The sequence below is a fragment of the Dendrobates tinctorius genome, unplaced genomic scaffold (assembly GCF_039654945.1).
Source record: "Dendrobates tinctorius isolate UK_male_01 unplaced genomic scaffold, ASM3965494v1 ptg000224l, whole genome shotgun sequence".
Lineage (NCBI taxonomy): Eukaryota > Metazoa > Chordata > Amphibia > Anura > Dendrobatidae > Dendrobates > Dendrobates tinctorius.
Window position 1 is genome coordinate 13572945 of NW_027361891.1, and position 16487 is coordinate 13589431.

A 16487-nucleotide genomic window follows, 5' to 3' on the forward strand; every position below is an offset into this window, starting at 1 on the left:
GGGCCACAACCCCTTTGCTCATGCCAACTTGCCAAGGCGTCAGTGTGACACCCTGAAGTAAATAAATAAACAGCATAGTGCATGAAAATATTATAAGGTACTTAGCTAACATGTTTTTTGATAAAAAAAAATGCGAAAGCCATCCCACCACTTCATGGTGACCATAATTGGGACAGTCCTATCTCTAATATTAAAAATCTCTCAGCTTGTCAAGTGACACATATGTGGACAAAGGATGAGAAGGACTGGGCCCAGCTAGTGGACACACAGCTATGGGGAACCACATTAATATAATGCCAAGCTCAGAGAAAAGGCCCAGCTCAGATCTTCTTTTGATCAAAAACATGTTAACTAAGTACTGTATATTATTTTCATGCACTATGCTGTTAATATATGTACTGCAGGGTATTTAATCATTATGTTTCTGCCTTTGCTTTTGCTTTTTTCCACTTAAAAAGTGAATTGGCCCTTAAAAAACTTTTGTAATTTTTTTAATCCTCAACATCCTAACAAAATAAAAGAACATATAACAAATATGCTCATGTAAAGTAGATATATGGTAAATGTTATGTATTCACTTTTCTGTGTGCATTTTGTATGACTATCTGTTTTAAGGGTATACAATTTTAAAGTCTGAAAATTGACAATTTTTCAAAGTTCTTGTCAAATTACAGATATCGTCATAATTAAAGGCAAAACTTATCTATCTAATTTTACCAATAGCATAAAATACAATGTGTCACGAAAAAACAATCTCAGAATCACTGAGTTATTACCACCTAAAGTGAGACTTCAGATTTGAAAAATTGGTTTTGTCAACATTGGCTACCTGATTAAGGGGTTAAAAGGAATCTGGCAGTGGGATCAACCCTCCTAAGCCATCTACTTGGACATGCAGGCCATGGAAAGTTGAATAAATTTATGCCATGATATCTGTGATTTGATGTGTTAATCCACAGAATTCCACATTTTTCTTATACGCATGTGAACTGTTGTGAAGTGTGGACCGGACACTGATCTCCCTGATTATCCACTTCCAGAGCTTGTTTTAAATGAAAGGAGGCATAGCAAGTGTGAGATATGTAACTACTGACAATATGCTCTCCTGAGCCATATGTCTCATACCGGTATCGCCTCTATCATATGAAATTACAATAAGCTCTGCATGAAGATTCTCATGCAGATCATTGTCCAGCCCATAGATCTTATTGGCTCATTTACATTAATTAGAAAAACGTGGATTTCTCTGGAATAAGACATTGGATCGCAGATATCAATGTCTCATATTATTCAACTTTATATGACCTGCATGCTCTTATAGATGGCTTAGGAGGGTGAATCCTCCTGACAGATAATTTTAAGGAATCTACTCCTAAAACAGCCCATTTTGAATTTAAAGAGACTATTAAAAGTGGACTAGGGGCAACAGTTGGCCAAAATGATAACCGGCGTCTGATATTAAAGCTAAGGATGGTGAGTCATATGAGAGTTGCTTTTAGCAAGACTCCAAAGAAACAAAGATATGTTGGAGATTGTATTACATATGTTTGGGGCGCTCATTACTTCTCACTACCCTGGTTGACATTTTTGAGGATACAATTACTGTTTAGTTATCTGTTTCAATGATTATCTATGAATATGCAAATAAAGTCCGTGGAGCCTCATTTAAGAGTCTCAAACATGGGACTAGCCAGTTCTTCCTCCAGGGAAGGACCCAGCTAAGGGGTGGCTCCTTTCGGAAACCACCATTACCACCATATTAAGTGGCCCTTTAAGTCAATATCCAGCTCTTTACGAGTTTACAGATATGACAAGGGAAATACCAAGGCCAGGTATCCATCCACAGACAGCTTTTTCGGGGTGTTGCCCCTCATCAGTGTGGAGTAGGATTCTGGCTAGGTGGGAGCAATGCCTAGTAGACCAACATCACGAAACAATAGCTGACCTCAGGGAGACCAGTCAAAGAAAACACTGCGGCAGCCAGCAAAGGCGCTCAATCACAGTGAAATCCTAGGTGCATAAAGGATTTTATTCTGGCTGTGTCTTTATTTACCGTACAACTATAGGATTAGCAATGGATGGGTGACTTATAGACACCTCTCCATTACTAATCCGTGGCCTTGATGTCACCTGACAATACAAAGGTGACATCAACCCCACAAATATTACTCCTCTTGCCACCACTATAGGGCAAATGGAAAGAGCCGGGCAAAGTGCCAGAATTGGCACATCTAATAGATGGGCCTTTTCTGGGCAGCTTCGGCTGCTATTTTTACCCTGGGGGGCCAATAGCCATGGCTCCTTACCAGCCTCAGAATACTAGCCCCCAGCTGTCTGCTTTAGCAAGGTAGGTTGTCAAAAATGGGGGGACCCCACGCTGTTTTTTAAAATTATTTAAATAATTTAAAAACAGCATGGGGACCTCTCTATTCTTGCTAACTAGCCTTACTGAAGCTGACAGCTGAGGGTTGCAGACCCCAGCTGTGAGTTTTGCCTGGCTGGTTAGCAAAAATACAGGGGAAAACATGCAGTTTTCTTTTTAATCATTTATTTACAGAGCAGGAGCTGTGGATGAGTACTCCCATCTGCTGCTCCTGCTCTCACTGTTATTAGCGGCTGCAGGTGTCGGCTTATGGGATCAGTAGTCCCATCCACTGACACCAGTGACCAGAGGTAAAGTTTCTTCCTCCGATCACAGCTGCGCTCCCGCTGTGTTTTGACAGTGCGGTGTTTGCCACACTGCCATGGACATGACAGCACAGCAAACACTGGATTCTCGGGTCCCCCATTCAAGTGAATGGCATCTGAGTTCAGGTACTGTTCTGGCACCCGAACCTGAACTTTTTGTAAGGCTAAGTGCACACGCTGCGGATTGGTCTGCGGATTTGTATCTTCGGAACCACAGGTAAAACCGCAGGTAAAATGACCTGTGGTTTTACCTGCGGATTGGCCTGCGGTTTATCACCTCTACAATGGAGGAGATGGTAAACCGCAGCAGAATCCGCAGAAAAGAAGTGACATGTCATTTCTTTCTGCGGATTCAAACCCGCAGCTTTTCCGCAGTTAAAAATCCGCAACATGTGCACAGCAGATTGTAAATGACATAGATTTACATGCTACTGTACACTGTCTGCAGAACTGCTGCAGATCCGCAGCGGCCAAAACCGCAGCGGATCCGCAGCAAAAAATGCAGCGTGTGCACATAGCCTAACTGTTCAGACGAACCCTCCAGACCCCGAACATCCAGGCGTCCGCCCATCTCTATTCATGTCTCGTATATTTCTATGCATATGGAGAATTACAGATAAAGAACTTCTACATTGTTTGTAGCCTGAATTTCTAATAGGTTCCGATAGACCTGTTGCCTCAGGCTTGTCTTTTAGTAGATTGATAGCTCTGCACTTTTCCAGTAGAGCAGTTGTATAGATGAATATGGCCCCAAATGTTAGATGAGCTGCATTTGTACCTGTCTAATTAAACATATCACCTCAATATGACCCTTCTCTACGGTGTCTTCGATTCACGAAGCCCAATTACATCTTAATGTGGACTTTATGGTTGTAACGCACATTTAGCTTTTTTTTAATTAAACCTATTGTAGAACTTTGTGAACATTTTGAACAGATTTTACTTCTTAACAAGCAGATAAAATCTCAAATGTAGAAAAATGTGCAAATTGTACGTCACTTAATTTTAACTTTCATAAAAATGTAATGGATTGCCAGAGATATCTATGCTAGAAAGTTTTTACAAATGTGTGTGTATATATATATATATATATAGAGAGAGAGAGAGAGTAAATATAATTAAAACTGAATATATTTGGCATCATTACATTCTTAAAAGTCCATTTTATCAAAATATAACATTTATTATCTCATATGGTAAATGTGGTAAAGTGAAAAAAAAAAAATAAAATGCCAGAATTCTAGTTTTACCTTCAGCACGCCTTGCTAAAAAAATGCAAAAAATAGTTTCAAATGTTGTATGTACATTAAAATGATATCAAAACTGTCATCTCACCATATAAAAAAGCAAGCTCTTAGTCAGCAACATAGAGGAATAAGTAAATAGATCGTGGGTCTCGGAAATTGGCAACACAAACGCAAATTTTTTTTTTTACAAGCTTCTAAATTTTTTTCACTATTTAAAAAAAAAAAAAAAAAAAAGGAATCAGTCTGATAATTTTAATCACACTCTGATTAGAGTCTGATCAGAATGTGATCATAGTGTGCTCCTATTCTCTTGGATGAGTAGAAAATGGAGACTTTTTTTCAATCTTCTCCATTCTGTCAGTCTGTGGAAAACGGATTGCACTCAGATGTCAATCAAGTGCAGTCTGATGTTATCCATGGGCTCATTGACTTGCATGGCCGAGAGCGATCCGAATGTCAGATCAAACTTGGGCATGCAACGATTTATTCCTTCAGCTGACTTCATTTGAGGAAAAAATCAGACGTACACAGCTACGTAGACTAGCATTAGTCTGAGTGCAACCCAATGTTTTGTTGGATCGCAGTCGGACCGAATCATACTGACCTGGAGAATTATTGGCAATTTTACTATACAATGAACATAGGGTTGCATTTTTTCCAACATTTGGTTCCATCTGGACTTTTTGTTTTCCTTTATTTTTCAGTACATTGTATGGTAGAATGGATGGCATTATACAAAACTACAACTCATCCTTCAAAAAAACGAGCCCTCATACTGCTATGTTGGCAAAAAATAGGTATGACTTTTGGAGGAAGGGGAGCAAATGATGCAAACGAAAAAAGGAAATTGAAGAGGCAAAGGGTTAAGACATGTGAATGCAACATAGCAGTGTCACTGAATTCTAAGGGCCAGGCTTCAATCGGTATTCTTTTCTTCATTTGTTTTCAGTCATATGTATTTTGTAACCTGATCCTAATTTTTTTGTCTTTTTTCATGTGGTACTTCCGTCTCCCTAGCTCCCATGTGTCAATATGGCCTCACTTCTCAAGTGATTTTCTTGTTCTACGGTTCATGAAAGATCTTATCTGATCTGTAGCCGGTATGATCTGCCCTCCATAATAACTTAAATGCTTTCCTTTCTTCTAACTTTGATCTTTCTTGTGCTTCCTGAATCCCTTCCCTATCTGCTATCACAAACAACAAGAGAAAGAAGGGCTAGAGCAGGAAGAGCTGGCAGAAGGCTATTGGATTTATGCCAAATTTTGCAGAACTGCTGGATAGGTGAAATGGAACAAAAATTATTTATATTCTGAGGGAAAATGGCATTTCTAATAAAGCAGCAGGAGTGGGTATTAGTTCTCTCATATGCTTTGTCTTTTATATTTGTTTCCTCAGGAAAAATACGTGAACATTCTTCACATAGAATCAAGAAAGTCCAAAAATGGCAGCTCTGAGGCAGAGGTCTACACAGAATTTGAATGTACCAAGAAAAAAGCCCTGGAATTAATTCATCTGTTAAAACTTCAGCCAAATGTTATCTCCTTGAATCCTGCAGAAATAAAATGGCGAGAAGATGAAGGCAAGGCCTCTGCTTATGCGATCACATGTTTGAGTATGCTAAGGTCTTAAGAATTTATTTAAAGTGGGATCATTAGAAATTATTTTTTAGAAAAATGTAGGTGTTATGCTACTTTAACCATTACTAGAAGGACAAACTGACATTTAGGGTCAACAGACACAATACTTTCCTATATGTTTTTTCCCCTCAGTTTTTTTTTTTTGCAGCACCACCAAATTGACTTGCAGATTTTAAGGGGAATCTGGCATCAGAAAGTGATCTATTATGTCAATAAGGTTTTTACGCTGAATATATTTTTTAATTCATTTATCACATTTAAAAAAAATGTGATATTTTTAGAAATATTCAGCAATTTTACAATTTTCACTTTGGCCACTAAACCTCTTAATTCATTTTCTGTGCTGAAGACTTTTCAGTAGTCTCCTTATCATGCCAGAGAGTATTACATTAAATGGAGCACTTCTATATACATATATACAGTGTGGGCCATTTATATGGATACACCTAAATAAAATGGGATTGGTTGGTGATATCAACTTCCTGTTTGTGATGGGTGGTGACCATGGCAGCCATTTTGAAGTCGGCCATTTTGAATCCAACTTTATTTTTTCCAAAGGAAAGAGGGTCATGTGACCCATCAAACTTATTGAGAATTTCACAAGAAAAACAATGGTGTGCTTGGCTTTAACTTAACATTATTCTTTCATGAGTTATTTATAAGTTTATGACCACTTATAAAATGTGTTCAAAGTGCTGCCCATTGTGTTGGATTGTCAATGCAACCCTCTTCTCCCACTCTTGACACCTACCACCCAGACTGACCCTCATTTCCAGGAATTTAACAACCCGTGTAATGACCACATAACCTTGACCTCACACACGTCCTGTCAGGACTCTGCAAGTGGAGATACGATGAACCTCCTCCCACCTGCTCTATGAAGGTCCACTAAAACCAGGCCATAACATAACTTAACCCTTTCAGTACATAACGTGCTGGAGGAAAACGATTCTGGCTTTACATCACTGAAGCTAATATGCGCAGTGACACATATCTCCCTTCATATGCTGTGCCAGTGACCCTGTCATAGTATATATAATATTCATTATGTAAACTAGGGGGCAAGTTGCGGAGGGATCAGTGACCTATCAGAAGCCATACATACGAATAGCTAATCAGAGCACCACATAAAGCCATCCGGAAACATAAGCATATCTTTAGCTCAAAAATGAAAATACAGATTAGACGGATTTCATCAACCAAGGTATTAATTTAATCAGTATAATGGCGCCAACCTGACACTGTCTGCAGGTTACTGTGCACAATCCTGCCGACAGGTTCCCTTTTAGGGTAAGTTCACACTGGGCATTTTTGCTGCATTTTCTCTGCAGCAAAACCTGATCTTCTTGGTAGGAAAGAAGCTGCGGAAAAAACGCAGGTTTAGGTATGTATTTTGGTGCGTTTTTGGTGCGTTTTTTGTGTCTCGTTGTCCATGCTAATGTCCATGACTTTTCTGTAGAAAAACGCAGCAAATAATGATACCTGCATTTTTTCAACACGCATGCAAGTCAAAGGGTGAAAAACGCTAAAAAAACCCTGAAAGAAGTGACATGATCTATGTCCAAAAGACACAGCAAAGCACAAAATCCTGATGACACAAAAAACCAATATGTGTGCGTGAGATTTTTGAAATTTCATTGGCTTTGCTGATACTGTAAAAAGAGGCTGAAAATTAGCATTAAAAAAAGCAGCAAAAATGCCCAGTGTGAACATACCCTAAGTATTTCCGATCACCAAACAAATTTAGATATTAAGCAAAGATAACACAAAATGCAGTTTTTAAATGAAGGTCTTCATTATTAAGGGAAAAAAATCCAAACCTATGGAATTCTGTATGAAAAGGTGATTGTCCCCTAAGCCTAATAACTTGTTGGCCCCCCTTAGCAGCAACAACTACAATCAAGTGTTTGCAATAACTGGCAATGAGTCTTTTACGACGCTCTGAAGGAAATTTGGCCCACTCATCGTTGCAGAATTGTTGTAATTCAGCCACATTCGAGGGTTTCCAGCATGAACCACCTTTTTAAGGTCAAGCCACAGCATCTCACTTGGATTAATGTCAGGACTTTGATGCCATTCCAAAGTCTTAATTTTGTTTTTCTTAAGCCATTCAGAGGTGGACTTGGTGTGTTTTGGACAATGGTCCTGCAATACAACTCAAGTGCGCTTCAGCTTAAGGTCACAACATTCTCCAGACCATCACACTACCACCACCATATTTTACTGTTAGCATGATGTTCTTTTTCTGAAATGCTGTGTTACTTATACACCACATGTCATGGGACATACACTTTCCAAAAAGTTCAACTTTTGCCTCATCAGTCCTCAGGATTTTTTCCCAAAAGTCTTGGGGGTCATCAAGATGCTTTCCAGCAGATCTAAGACAAGCCTTTATGGTCTTATTGCCCAGTATTGGTTTCCATCTTAGCTTTGCCATGCATGCTATTGTTGGCCAGTCTCTTTCTTATGGTGGAGTCATGAACACTGACCTTAACTGAGGCTAGTGAGACCTGCAGTTCTTTGGATGTTGTGGGGTCTTTTGTGAATTCTTGGATGAGTCGTCGCTGTGCTCTTGGGATAATTTTGGTCTATTGACTACTTTTGGGAAGGTTCACCACTATTCAGTGTTTTCGCCATTTATGGTAATGGCTCTCACTGTGGTTCGCTGGAATCCCAAAGCTTGAGAAATGGCTGTATAACCTTTTCCAGACTGATCAATCTCAATTACTTTGTTTCTCATTTGTTCTAGAATTTCTTTGGATCACAGTATGATGTCTAGCTTTTGATGATCTTTTGGTCTACTTCACTTTGTCAGACAGGTCCTATTTAAGTGATTTCTTGATTGAGAACAGGTGTGGCAGTAATCAGGCCTCAGTCTGGCTAGGGAATTTGAACTCAGCTTCACAAATATGTGATAAACCACAGTTAAACCTGCAATTTGTGTTTACTTGTGTTATCTTTGTATAATATTTAAATCTGTTAGATAATCTTAAGCATTTAAATGTGACACACATGCAAAAGAATAGGAAATCAAGAAAGAGGAAAACACTTTTTCACACCAATGTATATACTTTATCTATATGTGTATATATATATATATATATATATATATATATATACACTCACTGGCCACTTTATTAGGTACACCATGCTAGTAAGGGGTTGGACCCCCTTTTGCCTTCAGAACTGCCTCAATTCTTCATGGCAGAGATTCAACAAGGTGCTGGAAGCATTCCTCAGAGATTTTGGACCATATTGACATGATGGCATCACACAGTTGGCGCAGATTTGTCGGCTGCACATCCCTGATGCGAATCTCCCGTTCCACCACATCCCAAAGATGCTCTATTGGATTGAGATCTGGTGACTGAGGAGGCCATTTGAGTACAGTAAACTCATTGTCATGTTCAAGAAACCAATCTGAGATGATTCGAGCTTTATGACATGGCGCATTATCCTGCTGAAAGTAGCCATCAGATGTTGGGTACATTGTGGTCATAAAGGGATGGACATGGTCAGCAACAATACTCAGGTAGGCTGTGGCGTTGCAACGATGCTCAATTGGTACCAAGGGGCCCAAAGAGTGCCCAGAAAAAATTCCCCACACCATGACACCACCACCACCAGCCTGAACCGTTGATACAAGGCAGGATGGATCCATGCTTTCATGTTGTTTACGCCAAATTCTGACCCTACCATCCGAATGTCGCAGCAGAAATCGAGACTCATCAGACCAGGCAACGTTTTTCCAATCTTCTACTGTCCAATTTCGATGAGCTTGTGCAAATTGTAGCCTCAGTTTCCTGTTCTTAGCTGAGAGGAGTGGTACCCAGTGTGGTCTTCTGCTGCTGTAGCCCATCTGCCTCAAAGTTCGACGCACTGTGCGTTCAGAGATGCTCTTCTGCCTACCTTGGTTGTAACGGGTGGCAATTTGAGTCACTGTTGCCTTTCTATCAGCTCGAACCAGTCTGCACATTCTCCTCTGACCTCTGGCATCAACATGGCATTTCCGGCCACAGAACTGCCGCTCACTGGATTTTTTTTCTTTTTCGGACCATTCTCTGTAAACCCTAGAGATGGTTGTGCGTGAAAATCCCAGTAGATCAGCAGTTTCTGAAATTCTCAGACCAGCCCTTCTGGCACCAACAATCATGCCACGTTCAAAGGCACTCAAATCACCTTTCTTCCCCATACTGATGCTCGGTTTGAACTGCAGGAGATTGTCTTGACCATGTCTACATGCCTAAATGCACTGAGTTGCCGCCATGTGATTGGCTCATTAGAAATTAAGTCTTAACACACAGTTGGACAGGTGTACCTAATAAAGTGGCCAGTGAGTGTATATATATATATATATATATATATACATACACAGGTGAATCTCACAAAATTAGAATATCATCAAAAAGTTAATTTATTTCAGCTCTTCAATACAAAAAGTGAAACTCATATATTATATAGAGTCATTACAAACAGAGTGATCTATTTCAAGTGTTTATTTCTGTTAATAATAATGATTATGGCTTACAGCCAATGAAAACCCAAAAGTCATTATCTAATTAAATTAGAATTCTTTATAACACCAGCTTGAAAAATGATTTTAAAATCCGAAATGTTGGCCTACTGAAATGTATGTTCAGTAAATGCACTTAATACTTTGCTGGTTCTTCATTTGCATCAATGTGGGGAATTTCAAGTGTTTATTTCTGTTAATGTTGATGATTATGGCTTACAGCCAATGAAAACCCAAGCGTCTTGATCTCAGTAAATAAAATAATTAACAAAAACACCTGCAAAGGCTTCCTTAAGCATTTAAAAAGGTCCCTGGGTCTGTTTCAGTAGGCTCCACAATCATGAGAAAGACTGCTGACATGACAGATGTCCAGATGGCAGACATTGACACACGCCACAGGGAAAGTCTAGTGTGAAGTTTCCACAATCAGTGATGGTTGGGGGAGCCATGTCATCTGCTGGTGTAGGTCCACTGTGTTTTATCAAGACCAAAGTCAGTGCACCCGTCTACCAGGAAATTTTAGAGCACTTCATGCTTCCCTCTGCCGACAAGCTTTTTGGAGATGGAAATTTCATTCTCCAGCAAGACTTGGCACCTGTCCACACTGCCAAAAGTACCAATACCTGGTTTAAAAACAACAGTATCTCTATGCTTGATTGGCCAGTAAACTCGCCTCACCTTAACTCCATAGAGAAGCTATGGGGTATTATCAAGAGGAAGATGAGCGACACCAGACCCAACAATGCAGACGAGCTGCTATCAAAGCAACCTGGGCTTCCATAACACCTCAGCAGTGCCACTGGCTGATCGCCTCCATGCTGCATTGATGCAGTAATTGATGCCAAAGGAGCCCAGGCCAAGTATTGAGTGCATTTACTGACCATACATTTCTGTAGGCCAACATTTTGGATTTTAAAATCTTTTTTCAAGCTGGTGTTATAAAGTATTCTAATTTGCTGAGATAATGACTTTTGGGTTTTCACTGGCTGTAAGCCATAATCATCAACATTAACAGAAATAAACACTTGAAATACATCACTCTGTTTGTAATGATTCTATATAATATGTGAGTTTCACTTTTTGTATTGAAGAACTGAAATAAAATAACTTTTTGATGATATTCTAATTTTGTTACAAGCACCTGTATGTGTATATATATATATATATATATATATATATAGATGACATATGGACTGCATATGGATGACAATACAGATTAAAATGTATCAGTTTTTCCTGTATGAAAATAGGATGATTTTTCATATGCCCTGGAAATCTTAGCCTGATATGCAGTAATTGCCTCCTGCATTTTGCAGAGTAGGATCTTTGGATCCCAGCACTGGAGCTTGGGTAATTTTTGTTTGTAATTGAGTGATTTTCATACTGGAAGAGGAAGGGAATAATAATGGAAATAATTGTCTGTTTTGGAGACCATCTTTTATTTCTAAGCTTCACACTCTTTTTTTTTTTTTTTCTCAGTAGAACTAGATGGAGTCCCTTGGTTTCCAAGAAAGATCTCAGAACTTGATAAATGTTCCCACCGGGTGCTTATGTACGGTTCAGAATTGGATGCTGACCACCCTGTAAGTGTGATATATGTGGTACATGATGATAGATTATATCATAAATACTTATAATGAACAAACAAGTCTGCAAGTAAGTTTTTATTGCTGGAAGTGTATATATGTGACTGGCAGGAGAAGCGCACTCAAGGCTGACTGATTCACATTATAGGCATCATTTTAACTGAAATTTTAAGGAAACAGCTTTTGATTTAGGGGTTCTGCATATTCTTAGTTAGCTACATTCTGTCCCTAAGCTGCAAACTGAATTTCCACATTGCTGGTTCAGCTTTTGGTAGTGCAGTTTTTACAGTTGAAACATGCATAACATATTCTTGAGAAAAAAAAATTACACCGCTAAGGCTTGTTTCACACTTCAGTTTTCACAGATGAAATGTTAAATAAATTAATTAATAAACTAATTATCAAAAAGCAGCCAAGATGAAAAAATATATAAAATAAAAACTGATGGAAAAAATGGACCATGCAAACGATTTTATGCAATGGTAATAATGTCAATGTGCAAAATAGCAAGATATAAAGTGCATGGATTACAAAGAAAATATATACTGCTCATAACAAGGTAATGAAAAAAAAGGGGAAGGCAAAAATTATATCCACACATGTGAGGCATCAGGATTAACTCAATAAATGAATAAAGTGCTAATGCAATAGATTTATAAACCTGATATTCATTTGTGAGCTCAAATCAGAATCATGATCTGTAAATCATCAGATGATCATTACCTGAGATTGTGCAGGGGGTCCCTTGGATGCGCCGACCCCGACGTGCGTTTCGGCGTCAGCCTTTGTCAGGGGGTGGCTTGCGGCTGGAAGTGTATATATATGATATATATGACTGGCAGGAGAAGCGCACTCAGGGCTAACTGATTCACATTATAGGCATCATTTTAAATGAAATTTTAAATAAACAGCTTTTTATTTAGGGAAGTTCAGCATATTCTTAGTTAGCTACATTCTGTTCTTAAGCTGCAAACTGAATTTCCACATTTCTGTTTCAGCTTTTGGTAGTGCAGTTTTTTCAGGTGAAACATGCATAACATATTCTTGACAAAAAAAAATTACACCGCTAAGGCCTGTTTCACACTTCAGTTTTTTCAAATCAGTCAAAATCCGCCAAAAAGTGAAAATGGCGGATCCGCAAAAAATGTGTAAAAATGGATGCCAGCTGATGGTACGGATCCGTTTTTTTACGGATCCGCTATACGGATTTTGTACGGATCCGTAAAAAAACGGATCCATACCATCAGCTGGCATCCGTTTTTTCCATCCGTTGGATCCGTTTTCTTGCCGATCCGTTTTTCCACACCTCCAAAATGGGATGCTCCCAAATATGATTGGCTCTTGGAAAATGTTCCCAAATGTGATTGGATACTGGAAACTAGGGAAAACTATATCTAGGGTGTTGTAATACAATATCTTTGAAAGGTTTTAGAGCTATTGGCAGCGATGGAAGGAGTTATTGCGAGTATGGACAGCTTCTGTGTGGAATTTGATCTCCACTGCAATCGGTTGGCAATTATTGCTCTCCAGAGGGAGAAAAGAAGACTGCAAATCCTGCGTATGAGGAGACGACGGCAGTGGATTCATCCGATTAATGCGCAGAGGTTTACCCGTGGCGTGTTTTCAACACTATACCTGGAATTGAGGGATAACCCGGACAAGTTCTTCAACTATGTGCGCATGAGGCAGGACTTATTGGTTGGTGGAGCGTGTTGGAGAACAAATCCGGAGAAGGGACACCTACAGGCGGAGCGTTTGATGGTGACCCTTCGGTAACTTATCTATTTTTTGAAAGGTTTCAGATTCAGCATACTTTTATTGTTATGTTATAGCTTGTATTTTGTATTAATTTTACTTTTTTCCCTTTTTTTCACAAGTTTCCTGGCAACTGGAGAATCATTCACCTCCCTCCATTACCAGTTCCGCCTTGGGATTTCAACTATATCTGGAATTGTACAACAAACCTGCCATGCATTGTGGGATTGTCTACAGGAGGAATACATCCTAGAGCCAACACAGGAGAGGTGGCTGGAGATTGCCGACAACTTTCAACAAATCTGCCAGTTTCCAAATTGCATTGGTGCCGTGGATGGGAAGCATATCAGGATTGTGAAACCCATTGGATCTGGTTCAGAATTTTACAACTACAAGAAATTATTTTCTATTGTACTTATGGCCATTGAAGACGCAAAATGCAAATTCATTGCCGTGGACATTGGTGCATATGGTCGTTCAAATGACTCTCAGGTCTTCAAGATGTCCGCAATGGGCCATCGTTTGTATGGAGACAGTTTTGCTTTCCCACCTCCCAGACCACTCCCTGGAACAACAGGCCCACCAATGCCATTTGTGTGCGTTGGTGACGACGCATTTCAGCTGTCCAAACACCTACTCAAGCCATATGGTAGTTGTGGATTGACACACCGCAAAAAAATATATAACTATCGATTGACCAGAGCTCGCAGAGTGGTGGAGTGTGCTTTTGGCATTTTAACTGCAAAATGGAGAGTCCTGTTAACGGCCATAAAAGTGAAAACAGAGACTGTGGATGAGGTGGTGAAGGCGTGTGTCATCCTGCACAACTTTGTACTTTCAAAGGAACCTGTTTCCATAGAAGAAAATCTGTCTGAAACCACATTGTGGGATTATCAGCAGCCAACTGTTCGGAGAACTGGGTCAGTGGTAAGAATGAGGGACACATTTGCAGACTATTTTCTGACACCAGAGGGAAAACTTGCCTGGCAAGATGACATGGTATAATTTTGTTTTTTTATACCACATGTGGGTAATAACAATGTTGTGTTTTCACCAACGGTTTACTGTAAAATGTTACCAAGTGTTGTGTTTTTTTACCTTGTACACCACCGGTGTACTTTTAAATGTTACCAAGTGTTTTTTTTTTTTTACCTCACCACCAGTGTACTTGTTGTGTTTGTTTTTTTTTTACCTCACCACCAGTGTACTTGTTGTGATTTTTTTTTTTTTTTTACCTCACCACCAGTGTACTTGTTGTGTTTGGTTTTTTTTTACCTCACCACCAGTGTACTTCTTGTGTTTGTTTTTTTTACCTCACCACCAGTGTGCTTGTTTGTTTGTTTTGTTTTTTTTTACCTCACCACCTGTTTACTTTAAAATGTTACCAAGTGTTGTGGTTTTTTCCCTTTTACACCACTGGTGTACTTTCAACCTTTACCAAGAATTAAATTAAAAAAATAAACTACACAATAAAGTTCTTTTTAACAAAAAAATTTTATTTGTCAAATTTTTTTAAACTCTTTTTATTGGAAAATAAATTTTTTATTGTACAAATTTTTTTTTTTTAAATACAAAAATTATTTTTTTTATTACAAACACCTTATTACAACTGTTGGTATTGTTGGGTGGAGATACTATCGGAGGGGATAACAGGGTTGACCACATCGAGGGGGGGTGGAGGACTGGGAAGGGAGTTGGTGAGGATCAGAGGTGGAAGGGGGGGTTGAAAACATGAGGTTGGGATGGGAGTGGATGGACAGACGAGGTTTGTGGGAACATTGAAGGTGTGTGTGGGGGTGGGTATGGTGAGGGCATTGGGGTATAATGCAATGGGGAAGGAAGGTACTGGGAAGAATGGAATGGGGAACTAGAGAAAGGAGAGGGAGTGGAAGAGGAGGGATGGTTGTATGATGGATGGTGGTGGAAGGATGGATGGTGGAAGGATAGACGGGGGAAGGATGGACAGAGGGAGGATGGACAGAGGGAGGATGGGATGCTTCTGAGAGTACCTCCACTAGAGTATTGTGACAGGCTTGCATCACACGCATCTGCTGGTGATTGCTTAAACCTTCCATTTGCCGGACAACGGATTGAAAAAAGATATGTCTCGGCATCTGATTTGACTCTGAATTCATCTGTTCAACGTATCTTCTGAGTTCTGTGATGCTTTGATTGATCATGGTCAACCCAGAAGATAACCGTTCTCCATAAGTATGGAAACCATGCTGGACAGATGTGTTCAGACTCAAACAGTCAGACAAGGTCATCCTTTCCTGACTCCTCAGACGCTGCCAGCCAGAACCAAAAGTTGGTTGAGATGTTGCGGCAGTGTCAGAGGGGTGGGGTAAAGGGTACTGTAAGTTGTCACCAGCAGCTTCATGTGATGAAGTCTGCCCTGCTGCTCCAGTGCTGGTGGAGGGGATAGAGGGATGAGACAAGAGGGAAGGTAGGGAGAGGTCGGGGACCTCGATGTGGTCACCGGGGGCGGTCTCCGAAGGGATCGCTCCAGAGGGAGGCAACACAGAAGCAGGCTCCCGAGTGCTGCAGACAGTGCTAAAAAAAAGAGAAAAAGTATATTAATATCTTTATATTTCATTTAGCATTGCTGAAAAGCAAAATTAGGTTAAACATGTCAACATTTGTACTACAGAAATGGTGTGTGGAATATTTACCTTCTGCTCACCATCGTCGACCTGAGGAACGCCAGGGCTCTGTAATTTTTGTACGGCGTCCTCCTGATCCACTTGGGGCCTGAATCTCCTTGTTGAAGTCCCTCTTGAAGCGATCCCTGAGCAACCGCCACCGTATGATAACCCTCTCACCTGTCAAGGCAAAAAACAAAGTGGTTAGTATTCAACACTTCACATGCTGTAAATCAAGTTACTGAAATTGGAATACTTACTCACAAAATCCCTGGCCCTCGCATCGAGCTCCTCCCAGTTGTCTACTACCTCTGAACACACCTCATTCCAGAGCCGTCGGGTGGTCGGTTGGTCGGCGTGGTATCGGTTTGCCATGTTCCACAGCAGCTCCCGTGATTGCACTGCCTGGATGAGGTCG

General features: G+C 40.0%; 1 protein-coding gene across 1 annotated transcript in view; it reads left to right on the top strand.

Moving 5' to 3' along the window:
• Window positions 1-16487, top strand: part of TPH2 (tryptophan hydroxylase 2) — a 527147-nt gene that overhangs the window by 66210 nt on the left and 444450 nt on the right. Inside the window, exons 3-4 of the mRNA XM_073555538.1 lie at window positions 5332-5515; window positions 11569-11669. Coding sequence (XP_073411639.1) covers window positions 5332-5515; window positions 11569-11669 — 285 coding nt within the window. The remainder of the gene's footprint in view (window positions 1-5331; window positions 5516-11568; window positions 11670-16487) is intronic.